Here is a 17,201-nt window from a genome sequence, read left to right as displayed (position 1 = left end):
ACTTCTGAAGAAGTGATTTTGTAGTAAAAACAAGATGAATTGCATTTAAAATATCTTAAGAGCGTAATTGTAATGCTTGACAAAGAACATTAGTGATTCCCATGATCTCATACATCAAGTGTAATATGAAAATAAATTCAAATGATGTTAATATTTTACTACCAACAAAAGCAGCACCTTTTTATGAATAATTGGCCTTTTCGTCAATAGTACTTTCAACAACAGTGCAGGTTGCATCAAACATTCTCACAAAGATACAAATAGAATGAATGTGTGAGCTTTGTCGAGTATCTCCAGCTCTTTGTAAAGTTCCAACTTGATTTGCTCCTCTACTTATTTCAAATTCATCACTAACAATCATGTTTGCAATATCAATTGCTTGAGTAGCTTGTAATTGGTCATGCCTTTTAGAAGAAGCACTAACAATAATTACAATAAAAGTCAACTGTGTAAAAAATTTATGGATATGAACTACTTCTCTAGATGCTACAACTAATACTAATTGCAATCTGTGAGTATAACAATGCACATAATATGCGTATGGACAATTGTTAAGTACCGAAGCTTGTAATCCATTCCATTTACCATGCATGTTACTAGCACTGTCATATCCTTGACCTCGAATGCTTTCAACTTGAAGGTTATAGCGAGAAAGAACAAACACTAACTCTTTTTTTTAAGTCATTGCACTAGTATCACTAATATGTACAAGATCAAAGAAATGTTCTTAAACAAAATGATCACCATCAACAAATCTCAAAATAATAGCCATTTGCTTTTTTTTAGACTCATCTCAAGCTTCATCAATAGTAACAAAACTTAACATTTCTCACTTCCTCTCTAATTGAATTTCTCACCATATTAGCCAAAATATGCAAAATCTCCTTTTGAACATCATTGGATGTGTACTTAGCAACTCGTGGAGCATTTTCCAAGACAAACTTATGAACTTTATCATTGAAAGATCCTAACAATTTTAGCATTTCAATGAAATTTCCTCTATTTTTTTAGGATGGACTTTCATCATGACCTCTAAATGCCATTTCTCTTCTTTTTTACAATGAGAGTAGGGCTAAGAGTTTTGAAAATGGTTTGAATGCTCACATTCATAGAGGCTTAGCTCCATTGCATTTGACTAGTTATGATGAAGTAGTTGTTAGGGTGAAATACTTAGATTTGTATGGAAATAGTCTCAAGAGACAATAAGGGATTTTTAAAAAAATAAGGATCGAGATTCAAGTTTTCAAGGTAAGAAGGTTTTTAGTAGTCCTTCCAAATTCTGAGCTATTGAAAAGCCTCAAGCTTTTGATACTTTTAAGGATAGATTGCCTCTTCAAGGAACTCAATTTTACCATGGCAAGATGTCCCAATAAAGGCTTAGGTGTTTATTATGTGGTGGAGGACATCGAGCTATTGAATATTAGCATATTACTGATGTTTGCTTTGGATGTGGCCAGCAAGGCCATTGTATTACTGATTGTCCCTTCATCCCTCAAGAATCTCAATTAGTGCAGAGGGCACAAAATTCTTGAATCTTTGAAATTGCAATGTAAAGAACACAACTCACTCATGTTGTGTAGATTGCATTGACACCTCCTACTAGACATCAAAAAGCGAGAAGACCTCGTACCTAGGTGCTTATGCTATCATTCAGTAAGATGCAAAGGCATCTAATATCGTTGTGTCTAGTATACTGCTGGTTGCCTCTGTTTATGCTCATGTATTGTTTTAAACTGGTGCATCTCATTTTTTTATTTCTTCTACATATGTTTGAAAGTCTGCCTTACCTTATATGTTTTTATATTATGAACTATGTGTAGAAACTCCAATTAGAGGTGAAATTGTCCTAAATCAGATTTGTAAGATATGTGTGGTAAAGATTGAAGATAGAGATTTGGTTACGGATTTCCATATTTTAGATCTGCAAGATTTTGATGTAATTCTTGGTATAGATTGGTTATTTTAAAATTTTGCTAAAGTTGATTGTTAAGGAAAAAAAAAGCTTGATTTTGAAATTCTTTGGGAAACACCTTTTTGTTTTCATAGAAGCGGTATTTGTACTCTTTTGTGAGTCATCTTTGCTTTTAAAAGCTAGGTGATTGCTTAATAGTGGTTATAAAGGATATTTAGCATCTATTTCAGACACTAGAAAAGAAGAATTAAAGATTGAAGAGATTCCTATTGTGAAGGAATTTTTTGATGTTTTTCCTGAGGGTTTACCTGGTTTACTTCCTGATAAGGAAATTAATTTCTTTATTGATTTGGTTCCAAGAACTACTTTATTTCTAAATCTCCTTATAGAATGACTCTTATAGAATTGAAGAAATTGAAAAAACAATTACAAGAACTTCTTGATAAAGGTTTTATTAGACCTATTGTATCTCCGTGGGGAGCACCAATGCTATTTGTGAAAAAAAAAAGATGAGAGTATGAGATTGTGCATTGATTGTTGAGAGTTGAATAAGATAACTATGAAGAATATGTATCCTTTGCCATGAATAGATGATTTATTTGATTAACTTAAAGGCACTTATGTGTTTTCCAAAATTGACCTTCGTTTACCACTTATTGAAGGTGAGAATTGAAGATATGCTCAAAACTGCATTCTGTACTCGATATGGAAATTATGAGTTCCTTGTTATGCCTTTTGGGTTGACATATGCTTCAGCTGCTTTTATGAATTTGGGGAATAGAGTTTTTAAACCTTATGTGGATAAGTTTATGCTTGTTTTTATTAATGATATTTTGGTGTATTCCACTAGCTCAACAGATCATGTAGAACATTTAAGAATTGTATTAGAGATTATGTATTCCTATGAGTTTCCCCTACTAGAGGAGTAGTGCGATTTGGGATTCGAGGAAAACTTAGTCCTCGTTATGTGGGTCCATTTGATATCTTGAATAGGGTCGATGATGTGGCTTATAAACTAGTACTTCCACTTGTTCTATCTGAAGTGCATAATGTGTTTCATGTTTCCTTGTTAACGAAATATGTTCTAAATCCTAGTCATGTGGTGGAGTTATATCCTTTAAGACTTAGAAAAGATTATCTTATGATAAGTGTCTTATACGTATTGTGGATGGAAAGGAGCAAGTTCTGAGAATGTGGACTATTCTTTATGTTAATTAAGGTCCAGTGAACCAGTGGAGTAATCACACAAAATGAAAAGCGACTTGGGATTCGGAAGAAAATATCAAGGGGAAGTATCTCAACCTTTTTGAGAACCAAGGTAAGAGTTTAAAGGACTAAACTGCTTTTAAGGAGAGGAGGATGTAATACCCCTCACAAAAAAAGTTATATTATACTTAGTTAATTATGTTAGAAAAACATTTATACCTATTAAGTTATAGTGTTTATAAAATAAATAAGTAAAATGTTGTTTTATGTTTTATCAATGCAGTTATGACTTTGGAGTTTATTTAATAAAGAGAGAATAGAAGTAAGGACTTAGGTGTAGCGATAAAGTCTTATAGTTTTTATAAAAATAAATAAGTAAAATATCATTTTATTTTTATTATAATTGTTGGTATAACTTTGGGATTCATTTAATAAAAAAGAGAAGAGAAGTAAGGACTCAGGCGTGATGATAGGTACCTTGATCTACATGTTAGAGATCTTTGGTTCAAACATTAAACCACTCAAGTCCTTACCACCATGCTAAGTTCTTGCTATTATAAAAAAAAAATAAAACAATATTTTAGTTATTTATTTTTATAAAACCTAGAACTTAATATGTATAAATATTTTTATAACATAATTAAATAATTAAGTAAGTATAATATAAATTTTTTAGTTATTTATTTTTATAAAAACTATAACTTAATAGGTATAAATGTTTTTATAACATAATTAAGTAATTAAGCAAGTATAATATAAGTTTTCTTTAGGGGTATTACACATGGGGACCCTGTTCTAGGGAATTTCTGCAGTGATAGGAGTGAAGGCTGTGTTTAATTAAGACAGGGGAATAGACAGAGGTATGCTGCTGCAGGATTTTTTTTGTCCAAACTGCAGTTTTTGTCTCGGGCATCAGGGGACAGGTGCAAACCTCCCTTGTGATTTTTTTGTACAGATATGATATCAATACAAAGATAAAGCCTTCCAAAAAAAGAATACCTAACCAATTTAGCCATTAAAGAGAGTTTAAGCTGAAATATATAACCCTCATAATTTGATTTCAAAATCAACAATAATCAAATGGAAGTCTAACTTTGCAAATTCAATTTATGTGATTATTTCTTTTTTATGTAATAAATTTTGACATACACGAAAAATTCTGACCTCTGCAAAAGATCAGCTGATCGAGAAGAAGAAATTTGGGTTCTCAACAACGTCAAATTCCTTTCTCAACATTATTTATTAGCTAATAAAATCCCGCTACTTTAACCTTGACGCTTTGTCCCCTGTTGAAAGAATTGCATAGAGAATTTCATTCCAAGAATCGGGAACTCCAGCAAGACACCAATGGCTACAATCATTTCCCTCATTTCCTGAGTAAAGAGAAGGGTGCCCATCTTTCCTTAGCAGCGAAAGCATTGTTATATCGATCAAAGTGACGGGCTTTGACATGCTTCCCAACACTTCCTTGACAATGTCTACTGCTGGTGGCAAACCTCCTGGATATGTTGTCCCATTCAATGGTTTGGTTTCGCCTTGGCAGGTCGCTGTTATGGGACCATTCCATCCCTTCCCACTTTCACAATTCACACCAATAACATGTTACTTACCAAGATTTATATATGAAGCCTAACATATAACAGTGCCATTACTATATTTTACTTACTCGTAATGAATTGGCGAGATGCCCTGAAAGAATACTTGTGTAGTGTGAGGGTCAACGTTGGAATCAACCCATCTCGACCAAGTAGTCAGTCCCTCTTTAAAAGCAGCCAATCGATCCATATCTTTCACTTTCTTTCCTCCCGATTCAATGTATTCCCAGCTGATTCAATACATGAAATCAGAGCCATATAATTGAAACATCAATTGTAGTATAAATTTAAACATTTAGAAAAAGAAAAAAAAAAGAAATATAATTTCGGAGAATGATAAAATGAAAGAATACGTACGGTTGATTCTTTCCTTTGACTGTATGAACCCACCAATGCCAGGTATTGAAGATGAGGACATCGTATCCTTTCCATGAATAATTGCCATTATCAATAGAGTCGAGCTTTAAAACAACGCCTATGTCTTCTTTGACGAGATCAACCAGATACACATTGTGGGAATACTCCAACGAAACATTAAAGTCCTGCAATATCCTTTTTTAATTGTTTCTATTTTTCTTTTTTTTTTAGAATGGAAATATTGCTACTAATATAGGGTCATGGAACTCACTGGTAAAGCAAAGGTAGAGAGGTTTCCATGACTCTTTAAAGTGTACTGTGATTGTGGCACAGCTACATGAACCATGCACGTGAATGACTGCCACATATTCAAGCTTATAGAGTCCCCAACGAACAACACTTTTTTCCCCTTCATCCTCCTCACAAATTCCTCACCATTAAAGCTGTATCAGCAGTTGTGTACAGCATCAAAAATATCCAATGAGATTACACAAGACATTAACTTTTTGGATAAAATACCTTCATACTCCTAAGTTTTAATCGAAATTTCAAACGAGTTTATTAGTTTTCAAAATAAACACTTTACCCCAAGAATGCAAATGGCGTTAATAGAGATTATGAAATGACTAAAATATTTTTTTATTAATTTAAAAAATTATTATTATTTTTAAAAAAATAAAAAAAAATAGGAAGCACTATCCGGTGCTCCCCAGCTCCCCAAGAAAGGGGAGCACCGATCTCCCTTGGTGTTCCCCTATTTTTTTTTAAATTAATAAAAAAATATATAATAGTAATTTTTTATTAATTTTTAAAAGTAATAAAGGGTAAAATTATCATTTCAATATTATCATGTCTTCAAACTAACGAAAACTCTAATGATTGGGCCTATGTATCTAACAGAACATATTTTTTTGGAGTAGAGGATCCATTTTAAAAACTAATGAGTCCGTTTGAAATTTCGATTAAAACTTAAGGAGGTGAAGTTTTTTACCCTAACTTTTTTGATATAGTAAATCCTTTCTATTTAGCATACATATGGTTTTTCAATATCCTTGCAATAAATATTCTCCCTTTTCTCGATGATGTTATCATTGACTACAAAGATAGTTACAAGCAAGCAATATTCTATCACTATTCATTAATTGTGATTCTGTCATTTTCTTAATGATTTGTCATTTTCATATCCTTATATGTTTTGTCATATTCATATTCATTCATGCTGCTAACATTTAAATTCTAAATTTTCGTTGCTTATGTTGTTCTTTTATGGGACAATGAAAGATATTAAAACGTTTCGCCAAATGTTATTCACCAAACCATTTGAGCTTCAAGTTGATGTAAGTGTTGAGCAGGGAGTTTCTGCTCAAAAACCTTAGTGATTAAGGAGTACCAAAAAGAGAATCTTTGTAATCAGAAGTTTAATTTCAGTTTATCATATCCGATAAAAGAAAAGAAGAAGTTACTGATAAATTTAGCTTCTTTATAATCTTGAGTTGGAAGCCTTTCCCCTAAGAAATATAATTAATAACATAATTGGCAGGAAAAAAAAAAAAAGAAAAAGGAAGTATACCTGGGCAATGCGCAAGATGCTGGCTTCCATCTATATTTCAGGTAGAGTTTGTCTAAGCGTCCATTTGCTTGACAATCAAACCCTTTCAAGATAAAGGGACATTTCGAGGTATCATAAAGAGGGTAAGCATCGTCTTGAACCCAACTCCCCTGGAAAAAATCACAGCTATCGGATTGAGACTCAGTTTGGTGAAGCCACGAAATGAGAATAATCAAAGAAAAAGAAACGTGGCAAAAGCTGATAAGAACTCCATTCCCCATTGTCAGAGAGAGAGAAAGAGAGGCTGTAGGAAGGACTTGAAGAGGTGAGCGAGTTGATAATGAAATGAAAATGTTACATATATATAGACAACTCAGGTTTGCAGAGCAAAAATATATATATATATATACAACTCAGGTTTTGTCTGCTAAGAGTCTGTAATCAATGTTTTTCCTTTTTCTTTTCTACTGTTTTTCTCTCTTAATTTCTTACCTGGCATGTTTCAAATGAAGACAGGTTTTCCTCCCTTTCTTGCAACTCCAAATTAAATATAAAGCTTTGTATGGAAAAGATGTATTGGATAATATTCCATAGGTGGATACACTAGTAACACCACAAAAAAATTCATGCTAATATTAGCTTTCAAGCCATAATTTTGCAGAAGTGGCAAAAATATGCCACTAAAAGCTGTCCTGGATGGTGCACTTGTGCCTCCCACCTTTTCAAATTTCAACCATTAATGTGAATTAAATTTCTTTTTCAACTTAATACATACATTTAAAAAAAATTGTAAGCTATAATGTTCAAGCTTCCCCAGTTGTAAGAATTGCATACAAAAGTTGATTCCATGTGTCAGGAACACCAGCTAGACACCAATGGCTACAATCATTTCCCTTTAGACCAGTATAAATTGATGGGTGCCCATCTTTCCTCAGCTGTGATAGTCCGGTTATATCGAGCAAAACCACCAGCGTAGACATGTTTCTCAACACTTCCTTTACGATTGTCACAGCTGGTGGCGGTGAACCACCTGCATATATTGAAGCGGTTGCTGGTTTGGTCTGACCCATGCAGGTTGATAATTTGGTCCCATTCCATTCCTTGCCACTGTCGAATGCATCAAATGTCAAATTGTGAGCTAGAGTGGATAATAAATTACTTCTGAACTTGGAAGTCGGAGTTGAAACTTAATGATTTTTTTTTTAAAAAAAAACTCATTTTATAAAAATACAGAATAGAGGTGTTCATGAATCGAGTTATCTATTTAGATTATAAATTTAATTTAAGTAATTTTTTAAATTTGATTCTATCTAAATATATTATTATCAAAACAACAAAAATATTTTATATTAATATTGTAATATTTCAAAATTCAAAATATCATTAATTAAATAATAAAATAGTATTTTTCAAGTTTAAACTTAAAATCTAAGTCTAAGATCGGCCCAAATTGGGTAGGGCCAATTATTATTATTGATTATATAATTAGTGTACAGCAAAAATGGCATCCAATTTTTATTAACTTATTTTAATTTCCTTATTAGAAGTAAAAAAAGAAGGACAAAGCTAATGCCAAGGTAAGGATTAGCAATATCAAGAAGAGAATAGCTTACTTGAAATGAGTTGGAGAAATGCCCTGAAAGAATACTTGGGTAGTGGTAGTGTTAACATTGGAATCCACCCATTTTGACCAAGTAGTTAGTCCCTCTTTGAATGCAACCAAACGATCCATATCTTTCTTCACCTTTCCTTTTGATTCAATGAAATCCCATCTGATATCCAAGCATTGAAAGCCAAATTAGTACCTGGAAATTGATTTTTATTCAATAGAATTGCTGAATTTTGAAGTCTCTTACGGTTGTTTTCTCCCTTTGTGGTTCCACCAGTGCCAGCTATTGAAGATAAGCAAGTCATATCCTTTCCACAATTTGCCATTTTCAATGGAATCCAGCTTCAGAACGGTGCCTCTCTTATCTTTTACTAGATCGACTAGAAATGCATTGCGGGAGAGCATCAATGAAACTCCATAGTCCTGCAATGATGTACATTTTTGCTCAACACAATTATCCAATGGTAACTGCAGAAATTAGGGGTCGAAAATTCGAGTACAGCTGTTATATATATTCAATCCGTACTCTATTATCTTCCGGAACTTCCCTCGGTAACCAACTATATTTAATTAAAAGGGAAGGCAGTTGGCATTTAACTAATCAATACCAATAGTAGACAGGTAGAATTGGCGACTCACCGGCAAAGAAAAGGTAGAAAGGTCTCTTTTTCTGTTAATGATGTAGTTTGATTGTGGCACAGCAGCATGCAACATGCATGTGAGAGACTGCCATTGATTCAAGCTTAGGGAGTCCCCAATGAACAAGATTTTTTTCCCTTTCAGCTTCCTCAAGAAATCCCGACCATTAAATCTGGACCCAAAACATATACCAGATGCGAAATCCAATATTTTTTTATTCACATAAGACCAACAGGTGTCAATGAATTTTGGTGCATTATGCATAATATTGTAGTCAGATTATTGGAACTTGATTGGTGAAGAGTGCTTATCACTTGGGGCAAGGTGTGGTGATGAGTTCATGTTATACAATGCAACATTTCACAAAATTTCATTTTGCCTACCTAATAATGAAAATCTTGATTTCGAAAAGACCAAATAAAATTAGTGATCAAGATCAAACGTTGAATTAATGAGGATGATATATCTTCTTCTTTGTATAATTCTTTCCTTGCTGTCAAAGTAGAGGAACCTAACAAATTGCAGTCATAACGAATCAAAACATAGGGCACTTACCTTGGCAGCATGCAATCAGTTGGCTTCCATCTATATTTGAGATAAAGTTTATCAGGGCGTCCATTTTCTTGGCAATCAAACTCTTTCTCAATGAATGGACAAGCCGATGTGTTGTACAGAGGGTAAGATTCATCAAAAACCCAACTTCCCCGGAAAAAATCACAGCTGCCATGCAATTGTGGTTCACTCAGCCGAACTTGGTGAATGCATAAGATCATAATCCAAGAAAAAGAAATCCAACAAAACCTATGAAACCCATCCCCCATTTTAAGAGAGATGAAGAATAATAAGAACTTGAATGACTATATATATATATTAAATTAGAATATGCAAGGAAAGTGTTTCTTTTTCCTGTGTTTCTTTTCTTCATTCCTAGTGGGGAATGGGAATCACTTAAAAACAAAGATAGCTTTTCTCTTCTCCAATTTTCCTTTTCCCCTTCTGTTGGGTGTAGTTGTTTGGAAAACGTAAAGGCCAATTAATTTCCAATCATTTGTCTAGTTTAGATACTATCCTTCTAAGAAAAGCTTCCTTTTGGGGGGGCATGCATGTTCTTTTTGTGTTATTGGCAAGAATATATCAACCCTTGTTCTGTCAAGGAAATTCAATGGAGGTTAAGTTACAATACCATAGAGCAAAGAATCTTGCCAGAATTATCGGCAGGGAATTCAGTGAATGACTATAAAATTAATTTCACGTGTCAATAAATTTCTAGGATGATTTTCGAAAAGGATATTGTGGAAGTGTACAAATTAAAGAGCAGACAAGGAAAAAGCTTGCATCAGGACAAAGTAAATACTAACTGCGTTTTGTTTGATTCCACAAGAAAGTGTTGAGTATAGCTAGTTACATCCCCTCTTTTCTTGTGGTGAACTCATTTCATAATTAATAATAGGAAGCTGCATTAATAACATGTGGGTCAGAATTGAAAAGTAATTGTCATGAGTTGGTAATTATATACACCATTTTTTCCCATATTTATTAATTTTAGAGCTCAGCCTAATCAGTATGGAATAATTTGTTTGTAAAGCAATCTTTCATTGAATTATTGATTACAGAAAGGTTAAAGGCATGGGCAGCTGACCTAAGTAATGATATAAATTTTATGTACTTGAAACAGTTAATCAATAATTGCCCAACGAAAGGGAAATAAAGATTGTCATAATACTGTTCTGCGTAGTTGACTATCAATCTTCCAATGGGGGTCTTAAAAGAAAATTCAACTATAATTTTAAAGTAATATTATTACTTCCAACCGAAGAGTTAATCAGCAAAGAACTCAGAAAGAAGCAATCTTTTAAGTAGGCCGATGCTAGCTGCCAGCTATATTGTTATTCTCTCCCTCAAACCTACATTATTCTAATCTCTAGAGTCTAAAACACAATACCATTTCAATTTATTACGTTTTTCCTGCCATCAATATCTTATTGCTCTTAAGAAACCCAAAGTTTGGGATACAAGCCATCGAATGCTTGACAATTAAAGGTAGAATAGCACTTAAAACTTTAGACGTCTTGAATATGCATAGACAAGTGCCTTGATTTCCCATAGAGGGCGCAAACTTTAGCAACGTTGAGAGGAAATACTCTTGATTTTGGATCTTGACTCGTTTGAGAAGGGATACATGCATTTTGTTCATTGGGTCAAATACACAATTATAATTGATTTGTTACGTAGTCTAGGCAGAAATGAGAGACAATTTCGATTGTTGGGACTTAACTGCAATTAATATCAAATAATATTAATGGATTCGGATTAAGGAAAAGAGAACTAAATTTGTACGGAAGAGTTTACACGTTGGCCTCTAGCGCATCACATGAGCTCTGTGTAATGAGCCGATAGTGAGGTAGGAATCAAATGAGCAATTGATCATCATTATGACATTATTAGTTCATGTTAACAAATCGATGTTCAAAGAATAAGATTGTAAAGAATCTCGTTCCAAGTATCTGGAACTCCTGCAAGACACCAATGGCTGCAATCCATTCCTGTCGGTCCTTCACGCCCATACATTGAAGGATGTCCATCTTTGCGAAGCAACGAGAGCATGGTTATATCTAGCAACTTAACAGGTTTTTTCACTGTGCTTAAAACTTTCTTCAGCACATCTAAAGCTGGTGGTAGACCTCCTGGATATGTTGTACCAAGCAATGGCTGCTTCTGCCCTAGACAGTTCTTTGCGTTGGGTTCATTCCAAGATGATCCACTGGCATAAGAAATTCTAAACCATGTCAGATTCATTACTATCAGATAGTGAAAATTCTGATTATGAAGGGGCTTGCATTGTCAAGCTTACTTGTAATGCGATGGAGAAATTCCCTGGAAAAAGACCAGAGATTTGGCGGGATCAATGTTGGCATCCACCCATCTAGCCCATGTGTTGAGAGCTGTTTCGAAAGCAAGCATTCGATCCATATCTTTCTTAATTACGCCTCCTACTTCAATGAAATCCCATCTGCAAAAATTCATCAAATTCCACCAATATACATTCCATTAAGAACATATTTAGTCGCAGTGTTTTTCTCTTGTAGAAAAGAACACAAAAAGGAAAACCATAATGGTAGCTACTAGCTTACGGTTGAGTGGGTCCGCGACGGTTCCACCAATGCCAGGTATTGAAGATAAGCATGTCAATTCCTTTCCATAGCTTGCCTCCTTCGATTGAGTCAAGCTTCAAGACCCTACCAATCTTTTCCATCACAACATCTACCAGATACACGCTGCGATCAAGCATCACCTTAACTCCATAATCCTGCATATTTGCACAAATCATGATGAGCGTTTGCAAATAACAACCTAATTACAACATTAATCAGTAATCTAATTTTAAAATTTTGATCAATGACAACCATTATGTACGTTACTGCTTGCTTTTATCTTATTTATTGGATCAGTATAGCAGATGCCTAATAGCAATTCTGATTATCAGAAGAATACCCATTTAAGGAAAACACTGAATTTGTTTCTCTGTTATTGGATCTCCATTTAGACCAATGGAAATTGATTGCCATAGGTGCCTGGCACATGACAAAGATTTAACCACTGTGAAGTTGACCAGTGAACAATACAGACAGACTCTTAAATTCTTTCACAAAAAGGTTCCTTTGCGGTTTTAACATAAGGAAAATGGACAGTGAAAGGACCACATTGATGGTAACATTGCTGGAGAACCAATGGAAAATCGAGAAGCCTTCCATGACAAGCTAAAGAGGTAGCCAATTTCAGCAAGTGAAATACAAAATGATTATTTAAATCGTGACAAAAAGTTTTTACAATTGTCTGGTCTGATATGATAGATGAGTGTTGCAGAGATTTAAACTACCACATGTAGATAGGAAATGACAATCATATTATCCAGCCCACCACCCTTTTGTTTTTAATGAAATCTATTCTACCATTAACCACAAGAAAGCTTTTGCTAAAGTTAATGTCATAAATTTCGAATTTGTCACTATGTTATGATTCAATATTAAATTTTATCATTATATTTTTAATTGCGTTAAATTTTATTATCATATTTTAATATTGTTAATTTTTATCTAAAAATCAATCAAAATAATCGCTTGGTAACAAAATTTAATGTAATTGAGGTATAATGGCAACATTTTCAACATTAAACTATAGTATAGTAACAAATTTGAATACTATCACCAAGTTTATGCTGTATTTTGGTTAAAGAGATAGGAATTTGAATCACAAATTTGGACTTGATGATCATGTTAACTCTTAAGAAATTTTTAAAAACTAGGAAAGAAAGAACTTGTAAATCCCCGAATTTAATACCGAAAACAGTGCCTCCTACGTAAAAACTGTGAAGCAAAAGGAAAAGATTAAGGGTTTAACGCACCAGGAATTCAAATGTGGAGACATCTCCTACTCTAGTAATGTTGAATTCGGCATTGGGAACTGCAGAGTGAAGCATGCATGTCAAGGATTGCCATTGGTTTCGACTTAGAGAGTCTCCCACAAACATTATGCTCTTCCCTCTAAACGTTTCTAGGAAGTTCAATGCATTAAATCTACAAACAAGAAAACACAAATTGTTAATTGTTATCAACCCAAATGAAATTATTTACTTAATACTCCAAAATGAGTATGAAAATCCTACAACATCTTAAATTCTTCAATTGAAGGATCCAATCGAAATAGGATAAAAAGATTAGGGCAAAAAGTGAGATACGGAAAAGACATCCCCACCGCAGATCTCGTGAGGTCGACAGCACGAAACAAGAGTTCCATTAGAGAATCAATGTCAATTATACATCACATTTTATATTCCACGCGCTGATTGAGAGCGTGCCAAAAACATGACCAATCAGCGTGCTAACAATCATTTCCGTCTTCAGCAAAGCAAAGCCAAGCGACATTTACCCACGCGCTTCGTAAGTAAAGATTAGTTCACGTGATGTGAGAAATGGAAGTCCAATATATAGCTTTGATGTGTGTCATAAGGAGAGGAAATGCAGTTCACATGGGAAGAAAATGATTAAAGAGGCTAACAGGAAAAAGAATTAATAAATAAATTATTAAATAAATGCGTGTTAATTCTTTAATTCTTTAATTTCATTTGTGAAATTTAAAAATTTCATTGCTAATAAATGAATAGATTAATTCGTAAATTTTTTAATTTCACCGTCACCTGTCAATGGGGTTATGATACAACTTTTAATGTACATCGCAATTGATTGAGTTGCAAAACCATGTTTATAGAATTGTATCTTGTACTTTAACTATGGTTGGGATGCTTGATAAATCATCCAAACCGAATGCGTGTTTCTTGCAAAGAAGTTTAAAATCTGAGTTCTTGAGTGAAAATGAGAAAGGAGAGAGTTGCTGAGGATTTAGGTATACCTAAACTTATGTAGCAATGAAAGGGTTCACTTAGGCTTGGCGACTACTGCCTACATTAAATCAACGGCAGCCCCAACTGAGTGCGTCCAGAGTAGCATAATAAAACCAACTTTACTGCTGGCCTGTGGCCACCACAACAAACATAAATTTACCATGGTGACCTCCCCCCATCTTTCCATACTAGCAATATGCCAGTATCACTATATTGAACTGGCATACAATAAAAAATGTTCAGCCCCCATTGGCCATAACCTGTCTTTTCCTACCAATTGGAGACAACTCCTACTTTTAATGTGTTAAAATGGAGGCTAAAGAGCTCATTATACATCAACCACTAACCTTACTTTTTTCATTTTTCAAACAAAGGAGCAGCAAATTATTCACGAGTGAGGATAGAGAAAGAGATAAAGTAAGAGGAGATAGAATGGGGGTACCTTGTCAAGGTGCAACCAAGAGGCTGCCATCTATACTGTGTGTAAATCAGATCTTGGCGTCCATTTTTTAGGCAACTGAACTCTCTTTCAATGAAAGGGCAAGCAGACGCAGAGTAGAGAGGGTAAGACGGATCAAAAACCCACCTGCCTGTGAACAAATCACAGCCAGGGGAAGGGCCATAGGCAGCCGCATTTCCCTGGCAAACAAGACCCAAAACCATGAACAATGATGATGAAACAAGGAAACTGGAATGAACCCATAACCCCATTGTGCCTGTTACCTCTCTCTAAACAGGGAAAGAGAGGAACAGAGACAGAGAAAAAGACGAGAGAAAGAAAGAGAGAGATTTTTTCAAATAAGAGAAAAAAAAATATGGGACTTGAGACGGGGAAACAGGGAGCCACTCTTTCTCTCTCTCTCTCTCTCTCTCTCAGAGATGTGTTCTGGCCTGGCCAAGCCTGGCCTGTTACATCTTTATATAGTAGCGTGTTTGTGTTCCATTATATCTATGTCAGACTCGAAGAAGTTTACATATATAAGCCTTTCCATTGTGTCATTAGCCATATGGTACCACAAATACTAACTAAAACATTTTTGTTTTCTTTGGCCTCTTTTTCAATGGTAATGAATGAGAACAGTTATCAGTTTTGTTAAATTCTTTTCATCACAACAGTTTTAAGTCTAACATGTCAAAAATAGTTATCATATATGAATCTATAAGCACTTTATTATTAAACTGACAGAGTTGTTCTTATTATTAAGTTGCAGACTCATTTATACTGACATATTACTACTTTATATATCAAGTCCACATCTAATAACATAATAGAAAAAAGTGTATACAATACTTTCCTGTTATACGACAGAATGACAAAATTTAACCCAGCAAGATACTGACTTAAATATTTTTGACGCCATGGTGAATGCATGGCCCTGCAAAGGGGAAGACAGAGACAAGTGGGTGCAGCAGCAGTGACAGCAGGGGATACGGCTTTTCATTTTTTGCAAGTTTTTGTTGGGGGGTGAAAAGTGAATTCTCACTCAAGAGGAAAGATTGGCTGCTTGCTGATACAATAGGATCACGATGCAGAAGTCGAGAGCAGATCAGACGTACGTAGACAAAGCATTTGTGGGTCCTGATTGATGGGGAAATAACAATGTCACAGCCTGTAACTTTACTCTTACACAAGGGAAAGGGATGACACATGGTCCTTGACTTTTAGCAGTTACCACAATTTAATTACAACTACAGTACGTTCAAAGTTGAATGTCAATGTTAATCAGATGTTTCAATGTAATGCCTGGAGAAACGCTTTTCAGTCTTACCCTTAATTGAAATTTTAACTTTAGGATAGATACTTTTTAATTTTTATGTTATTATTCTAAGATAAAATTTATAAATTAAAAAATAAATTTATTTTTTAAAAATTTATATCATTTCACAAGTGAATAGTTAATTCGAAATAGAGAAAACACTTATTTACACTTACAATAGGTTTACATTATTGGGATTTTAATGGATTTTTTTTAAAAAAAAATTGATAATAAGGATTTTAATGGTTTCATTTGACTAAAATTAATGACTCTACATGTTCAAACCTAGAATCATTACTTGTAACTTAACAAGAAATATTTTAATCAAAATTATAAATTTATTTTAATGTGCTAATATTCTACTCCCTCCATTTCATAGTTAGTATTTGAGTTTATTTTTCGATCAAACTTTTTCGAGTTTAATCACTCTTTATATGTCAATTATTATTAATTAAAATTTAAAAGAAAACTACTCTTTCAAGACTATGAATAAATAGTTTTTGAACATATTTGTTAAAATATAATTTAATCAAATATTTGAATTTTAAGTAAAACAACCAAATTAAGACAATACTTATGAAATGAAGGTAATAATTTATTTAGTGTTAGGTATTTATTACCATCATCATATATAGACAATCCATGTGGTGCATCTTTAGATTTGTCATCTCTCTATTTTTCTTAGAAAAAAAAAGAAAAGAAATAATCTGAAAAGAAATCATTAATAGTACATAGTTATTACTACATAGGATTGAACTAAGGTCCAAGCTCCCATATACTGCCTTCTCTCATTTAAGATGTGTTTGATTCGTTTTGTGCACGTAATTGGAAGTGGCAAAGTTCACCACAGTTTTCTAGACTTCGCTGTGCATGGTTGGATCATCACTCCTAAATCCTGACACTCAACGATTGGATGTTTGCAACTGCCTAAAGCCAAGCTAAGAAGCTGACACATAGCATCAAGGTATAGGATTCCATAACCCAACTTGGAAAACTGCCAATTAACAGACTTGGGACCAAGATGATTTTTTGTGATGCAAGAAATCCTAGCTGATAACCTAACAAAAAAGGGAAGAAAAAAACAGAGACTATGTGCAATTGGGCTTTGTTTTCTTGGACAAATTTTTTGATGCTTTTGTTTTCCTTTTGCAATTGGGTTTCTCCAAGACTTTTTGCAGA

The 17,201-nt window shown here is 33.9% G+C and overlaps 3 protein-coding genes across 3 annotated transcripts; all 3 read right to left on the bottom strand.

The window, feature by feature from the left end:
• Positions 4,208-6,964, bottom strand: LOC18594365 (protein trichome birefringence-like 41). Its single transcript, XM_007021890.2, has 5 exons — positions 6,641-6,964; positions 5,342-5,513; positions 5,071-5,255; positions 4,785-4,943; positions 4,208-4,694 (listed from the first exon to the last, which is right to left on the bottom strand). The coding sequence occupies exons 1-5, from the start codon at positions 6,898-6,900 to the stop codon at positions 4,379-4,381; spliced, it is 1,092 nt and encodes a 363-aa protein (XP_007021952.2). The 5' UTR covers positions 6,901-6,964; the 3' UTR covers positions 4,208-4,378.
• Positions 7,204-9,714, bottom strand: LOC18594364 (protein trichome birefringence-like 41). Its single transcript, XM_007021889.2, has 5 exons — positions 9,423-9,714; positions 8,868-9,039; positions 8,476-8,651; positions 8,233-8,391; positions 7,204-7,726 (listed from the first exon to the last, which is right to left on the bottom strand). The coding sequence occupies exons 1-5, from the start codon at positions 9,686-9,688 to the stop codon at positions 7,423-7,425; spliced, it is 1,077 nt and encodes a 358-aa protein (XP_007021951.2). The 5' UTR covers positions 9,689-9,714; the 3' UTR covers positions 7,204-7,422.
• Positions 11,178-15,615, bottom strand: LOC18594363 (protein trichome birefringence-like 41). The gene is made up of 5 exons (XM_007021888.2): positions 14,708-15,615; positions 13,270-13,441; positions 11,999-12,174; positions 11,719-11,877; positions 11,178-11,628 (listed from the first exon to the last, which is right to left on the bottom strand). The coding sequence occupies exons 1-5, from the start codon at positions 14,974-14,976 to the stop codon at positions 11,334-11,336; spliced, it is 1,071 nt and encodes a 356-aa protein (XP_007021950.1). The 5' UTR covers positions 14,977-15,615; the 3' UTR covers positions 11,178-11,333.

This window comes from Theobroma cacao, chromosome 7 (genome assembly GCF_000208745.1).
Source record: "Theobroma cacao cultivar B97-61/B2 chromosome 7, Criollo_cocoa_genome_V2, whole genome shotgun sequence".
Classification (NCBI taxonomy): Eukaryota; Viridiplantae; Streptophyta; class Magnoliopsida; order Malvales; family Malvaceae; genus Theobroma; species Theobroma cacao.
This window is presented reverse-complemented; position numbering and strand designations above follow the sequence as displayed.

What these genes read in the sequence shown, in the direction of transcription:
- LOC18594365 (XM_007021890.2), bottom strand. Translation starts at nt 6,900, where the DNA reads ATGGGGAATGGAGTTCTTATCAGCTTTTGCCACGTTTCTTTTTCTTTG. An exon ending in TCTCTACCTTTGCTTTACCA is followed by an intron (nt 5,256 to 5,341) that starts GTGAGTTCCATG and finishes AGGATATTGCAG; the next exon opens with GACTTTAATGTTTCGTTGGA. An exon ending in GTCAAAGGAAAGAATCAACC is followed by an intron (nt 4,944 to 5,070) that starts GTACGTATTCTT and finishes GTATTGAATCAG; the next exon opens with CTGGGAATACATTGAATCGG.
- LOC18594364 (XM_007021889.2), bottom strand. Translation starts at nt 9,688, where the DNA reads ATGGGGGATGGGTTTCATAGGTTTTGTTGGATTTCTTTTTCTTGGATT. An exon ending in ACTGATTGCATGCTGCCAAG is followed by an intron (nt 9,040 to 9,422) that starts GTAAGTGCCCTA and finishes TTTTGGGTCCAG; the next exon opens with ATTTAATGGTCGGGATTTCT. An exon ending in CACAAAGGGAGAAAACAACC is followed by an intron (nt 8,392 to 8,475) that starts GTAAGAGACTTC and finishes CTTGGATATCAG; the next exon opens with ATGGGATTTCATTGAATCAA.
- LOC18594363 (XM_007021888.2), bottom strand. Translation starts at nt 14,976, where the DNA reads ATGGGGTTATGGGTTCATTCCAGTTTCCTTGTTTCATCATCATTGTTC. An exon ending in CGTCGCGGACCCACTCAACC is followed by an intron (nt 11,878 to 11,998) that starts GTAAGCTAGTAG and finishes GAATTTTTGCAG; the next exon opens with ATGGGATTTCATTGAAGTAG. An exon ending in ATTTCTCCATCGCATTACAA is followed by an intron (nt 11,629 to 11,718) that starts GTAAGCTTGACA and finishes TTCTTATGCCAG; the next exon opens with TGGATCATCTTGGAATGAAC.